General features: G+C 58.9%; 1 protein-coding gene across 1 annotated transcript; it reads right to left on the minus strand.

Annotated features, from left to right (window-relative positions):
- Nucleotides 1-346: 346 nt before the first annotated feature.
- VOLCADRAFT_91469 (uncharacterized protein) lies at nucleotides 347-4464 on the minus strand (the record flags this gene model as incomplete). The annotated part of the gene is made up of 8 exons (XM_002951013.1): nucleotides 347-676; nucleotides 1383-1400; nucleotides 1651-1686; nucleotides 1911-2408; nucleotides 3109-3283; nucleotides 3624-3655; nucleotides 3821-3964; nucleotides 4300-4464. The coding sequence occupies 8 exons, from the start codon at nucleotides 4462-4464 to the stop codon at nucleotides 347-349; spliced, it is 1398 nt and encodes a 465-aa protein (XP_002951059.1).
- Nucleotides 4465-5934: the final 1470 nt, after the last annotated feature.

Below are 5934 nucleotides of genomic sequence, written 5' to 3' on the forward strand. Positions count from 1 at the left end.
AACCAACTCAACCACCATCCGGAACATCCTCGCTATCATCCGGCCGACTGGCTGGGGCTCGTGGTGATTCATGTCCAAGGCACATACACACCACGCTTCAGTACGCTTCGGCAACACACGCGCACTGCACGCGGCTCATCGCCGCTCAGATCACCCCAACATATGCACTGATACACAACAGCCGCAAGTTGAGAGCACATACCGCCTCAGCACTCATTATCTCCCTTCCGCACCTAGCAAGGAAGTCACTGTCTTTCACTCACAGACGCAAATACATAGAACACACTCAACACTGTACACACATACGCACGCACAGCTGACGCCATGGCGAGTTCACGACGGCTCGTCACAGCGCGGTATCCATGGCGGACTGCTCTGACGGCGGCGGCGGCGGTGACGCCGCCGCCGCCGTTAGCCCTGCTGCCAGCAGCGGCTCCAGGGCGGCCTTCACTCCCAGCGCCGCTGCCACCACAGCCGCCGACCGGTCCACATCCGCCAGCTGCTGCAGCCCCGAAACCAAACCCGGTAGCAGCTCCCGGCGGTCGGTTTCGTTCCAGCCAGCTGTGGAGGTGGGGGTCGCGGACGATGGCGACGATTGCGGTGCGGCTGCACTGCCGGCGGCTGCCTGCACCAATGCCCCGAGGGCGCCGATTGCCGCTAGCCGAAACTGCTGAACCTGCGTCCGCCGCGTGGGAATACATTTAAAACACACGTTATTACGGGGGTACCGATTGGGGGGGGGCTGGCTGCTGGGAGTGAGTGAGTGAGTGAACAGCAGGACTGAAATCTACGTAGGCGGACATGCGGCTGAATGAGAACTGCAAGTGCCACTTGACACCAACGCGCATGGGGTCGTATCAGAGGACCCACGTCCCCCGATACGGCCGGAGAGGAGGGGGAAGACGAACCACGAACGAGTGAAGCTGCTGCCAGTGCAAGAGTGTACCAGAAGTGGCCGGAGCGGAGGGGCCGGGCCGGGCAGCTGCCCTAGCAGGGGGCACTAGCACACGGTAGGCGCAGCGAGGCCCGCAGCAAGGTCGCTTTTAACGCCGCAGTGACGCCGCCGCGGGAGTTTAGCTGCTGCTGGGGGTAGCGGTGGACGTGGAAGCGGAACCACGTCCTGTTGGGGCTGTTGGGGCTGCTGGGGGCTACCGAATCGACTCGCGCTTCTTTCGCACCCGCATGACCCTCCTACTTAACGCGGTCCGAGTGACCCCAAGTTAACAGGTCGCGCTACCTTCAGCCTCCACTCTCACGAAGCTTACTGGCGGACAGTTTCAACGTCCCCGCACCACTTGGGGCTCGGGGATTGGAAACCCTACTCCCCCCTCTCCCCCCTCTTCCCCCCCCCCAAACACACGCCCGCATACACACATGTCTACCTTGTGGTCCAGTGCCGACTGCAGCAGTGCGGGGCCCAGAGGGCCCAGCAGGGCGGCAGCAGTGGGGGCTGGGACTCCGCTGAACACACACCGCTGTTGCCCCGAAACCAGTCGAGGCGGCGGCGGCGGCGGCGGCGGCGGGGGGAAGGTGAAATAGGGGGATGTGGAGTGGTCAGTTGGTGGGGAATTGGGGTGGGGTGTGTGGAGTTGCGGGTCACAGGTTGTGACCTGGGAGGGCCGTAGGAGAGCGTTACAACGTACAACCCACCTTGAAACAGTTAACGGTTGAGTAACTGTAAAGTAGCTGTTGGGTAGATGTGAAGTGGAATTAGGTAGTTAGGTAGTTAGGTAGGTAGGTAGGTAGGCTAGACACAGGCGTCTGCGCTCAATACAGTATTTCGTGTGGCCATAGAAGTACACCGGTATGTATGTATGTGGATGTGTGTCATTCAGAGTACAGACACAGCGGCCAAGTCTCCCCAGGCCCCCCTCTCACGACCCCCCACCCGCTACCCCCTTCCCCCCTACCTGGGCCAGAACTTGTACCGCGGCAGCAGCCGCCAGCTTGGGTGGCCAGGGCAGCTGAGCCGCCAACACGCCGCGTAGAGCAGCGGCAAGAACCCCGCCGCGCTCCGAAACCTCCGATGCAGCTGCGGACATGGCCGTTTCTTCGGACCCGCCGACGGCAGCGGCGCCACCGCCTCCGCCGCTACCGCCGACGCGCGCAAAGGCCGCGGCAAGGCACGAGAGGCACTCAGACAGCGGAAGCGGCCGCTCGGCATCCTCGTCGCCACCGGTGGCGGCGGCGGCGCCAGCGGCGGCGGCGGCTGCTGGTTGCAGCGCCGTCGACTGTGACGACGCTGACGTGGCGACAGCCCCCCCAGCGGCGGCAGCAGCGGCACCCTCCGCCTCGCAGTGCCTGGCAACAGCCGCCAGCAGCGGCGGCGCCACCCTGTCGTACTGACTTCCTGGCAGGGACCGCAGCACAACCTCCAGCGCCGCAAGGGCCGCCGTACGGTACGACGTCTGCAATGGCGTCGCAGCATCACAGCATTCGAAAATCATTCATTCATCCGTTCATCACAGAACATATGCCCGTTTTCCCGCACCAGCATATCTGCGGTTAGTTCGATGACAACGCGACGAAACGCCGACACAGCATTAAGACCCCATCCACATCAAGACCTCCCACAGAAAGCACAGTCGCCCCCGGCTGCACTTCAAAGGGTACCGAGCTGCATGTTTTTCTCCCCGCCTGACGATTTGCCGGGTGCTGTCAGGCCCCCCCTCCCCTCCCCCCCCCCGGGTTCACGAGGGGTACGAAGGGACGTCCTCGTTCTCACCGGCCACCAGGGGGATGTTCTCGCAACCTTCCCTTCCAGGAGGAAAGGGGGTTTCGGAGCTGCTGCTGCCGCTGCTGCTACTCATTCTTTAGCGCCACGTCGAGACCCTAAAAGCCGACTTGCTAGCAAGAATGCAAATGATGTGATGTAGTAGTACATGTTCCAGCATGTAAGCGAGCAAAATTTTCTGGAATGCCCGCTGCGCTTCCCGACAGAACAGCGGTGATACAGCCGTACGACAAAATTCGCCCCTGCAGCCCCCACCTCCATCCACCCTTCCAACCCTTCCCGGCGTTTCTTTCCTTTATTCCCCCCCCGACCCCCGACCCCCAGGCACCCCCCCCCACCCCCTCCCCCCACACACCCGCCAGTACGGCACCCACTTTCTTGCGAGCCAGCGCGGCCATCATTGCGTCCACTACAGCCGCGTAACCCGGAGCCGCTTCCATGACCCGCGGGTCGGCAGCAACCAGCGCCGCTAGTGCCGCCAGCACTGCCTCCTTGCCCTCCCACAGCCGCCCCACGGACAGCTCGGAAAGCAGAGCAGCAGCCAGGCGTCTGAGAGGAGATGCCGTGGATGATGCGTAAGAGGGGGGGGGGATGAGGATGGGGAGGGGGAGGGCGAGGGGAAGTGGAAGGGGGTTCTGCTGCTGCTCCTTAGTTGCAAACTGCTCCTAGTTGCACAGACAGACAGACACATACACACATACACACATACACACATACACACATACACACATACACACATACACACATACACACATACACACATACACACATACACACATACACACATACACACATACACACATACACACATACACACATACACACATACACACATACACACATACACACATACACACATACACACATACACACATACACACATACACACCTGCCGTGTTCTCCCAGGGCGTCAGGTGCAATCTGCGGGAGAGCGGGTTTCGGGGGATGAGGTGGGAGGGAGGAGGTGGGGGGGATGCGTTCATGTATCTTACATCGCATTCTCTCCCCTGGCCAGTCGCCATCGGCCCATAAGTCCCCCTTGCCTAAAGTATCGTACGCGTGTGTCTGTCTGTCCGTACGTCACACCTCCGTAAGTTTAGTTGTCGCCGCCGCCGCCGCCGTCTTACGACCCCATTGCTGCCCGCTCAGCATCTCGCATAACGTCGTACAGATCTCCTTGCCGTACAGCCGCAGCGCAGCTGGTTCACTGGACACGCCCTCCTCCCACACCTGGGCCCGGGGGGGGATTATGTGAGGCGGGGTGTTGAGGGGTGTTGAGGGGTGTTGAGGGGTGTTGAGGGGTGTTGAGGGGTGTTGAGGGGAGGGCCCCGGTCTGTTAAGTTTCGAAACAAGCGAAACCGCGGATATCGACCAGCAGGCGCAGTGAGGTGGAGAATCAGACGCTTCTAGATCTGGCGGATTGGCGGAGTGGTCCACTATCCGCTATTACGTCAGAACTGTTGGAGAGGAGTCCAAAGCAGGGTGAGACAGCCCGATCGGGTCCCGACAGGAATGGCACTTGTCCTGAAAATCCCGACAGGCTTTGAAAATGCTTTCGGGCGGACCCGACGAAAAAGGGGGAAAATGCCAAACGGCCATCGGGAGCCCCCGTCGGGGCCCGGAGGGCTCCCGTCGGGGGACCCGACAGGGTTAGGGGCGCTAGGACCGCTCGATCGGGTGCCGTGGGTCGTCGGTGGGCCCTTCGGCGACGGACAGCTACAGCGATACATAATGGCATTCATAAAAATATAACTGGATGGAAATATGTAATGTAGTGGTAGCATTCTTTATCCTTTGACTCTGCTGTACAGGGATCCATGCTTGGATACATAAGTGAAGGGCACACTACCTTATCTCGGCCTTATTGACAATTAATACAAAGACCATATGCAGCTTTACATTGCCCTTTCGAACATTTGCTGCCTCGTCCTGTAAGTCTGTGGGCTTTACCAAAACAGCTTTCCCAAGCTGAACCTGCTCGATCGTTGGCTTCATTCAGTGAAATCAATCAGCATGAAGAAGCGCAGTGTTGACGCGCAAGACGGTCCGGCTCAGAAGAATCCGCGCAGTTCAGGAGATGTTCCTCTCCAGTCCTACGGTGTCTAAGGGTCTCCTTGAAGAGCTCGGGTTGTGATGCTCACAGGCAGACGTGCAGGCGTGCATGTGTTGCTGTGTGTGTGTTTGTTCGTGCATATCAGAACTGTGAACTGCAAACTGAGAACTGGAAACTGCGCATATAAAATACGAATAAATGTAATTTCAAGCGGCACACAGCGAAATTTCGTTCTTGCGTCACCCGACAGGTTTTGGGATGGGCTATCGGGGCACCCGACAGAAATTGAAAGATATGCAAAAACGCTATCGGGCGGGGCCGACGGGCATGGGAAGGGGAAAACCGGCAACCCGACCATTTTAGGAAGGTCCTGTCTAACCCTGGTCCAAAGCCATCGAGGGACCACCATATACGGGGTGCGGACTCGTATACATACATACATACATACATACATACATACATATGTATGGATGAGACCAAGCTTGACTAAGCTGCTACTATGACCGTCGGCCAACCGCGGCCGTGGCCACCGACAGCGACCTCAATTGTTTGAGCGTAGTTATGGTTATCTAATTAGCCTGAAAATGTCGCAGAGGCGACCAGCAGTGGCTGTTAGCCGCGGCAATGTTCAAAATGGCCGCCAGCCGACCTCAGCCGCGAGACCGCAATCCATACCGACCAAAAAGATAAAGGCCGTCAGTGGCTTTTACGGAACAAATGAAGGCTTGGCTTTCTACAGAGCCACACTAGAACTGGAACCGATCGTGGTGACAGTCCGGTGGCCAGCGGGCTCAGATACGGGCGACATCATCGCGCAAATATACGGTCCATTAGGACTTCAAATTCTGGCAACAATTGGCCAAATCTTCCGCAGCAACCAGGAGTTCAACCGTTGGGGAGGCCCTCGCATTCAAAAACGGTTGCTTTATCCGATGGGAAGGGAACGGCACATTGTGATGGAACTCTCCATCCTTGTGCCAAAAGGAGGTTTAGCAGCGTTGACAGCGACCAGGCGCATCGTTAACGGGCGATTGCGCGTGCCTGGGGTGCAATTGACCCCGAACATGGAGCCGATGGAAGTGGAGCTGCTGGTGAAGAACCAGCAACAGGCTAAGCCCATTGTGTGGGAGGTGAGAGGCGTCCCGGT

This window comes from Volvox carteri, assembly GCF_000143455.1.
Source record: "Volvox carteri f. nagariensis unplaced genomic scaffold VOLCAscaffold_21, whole genome shotgun sequence".
Taxonomy (NCBI): Eukaryota; Viridiplantae; Chlorophyta; class Chlorophyceae; order Chlamydomonadales; family Volvocaceae; genus Volvox; species Volvox carteri.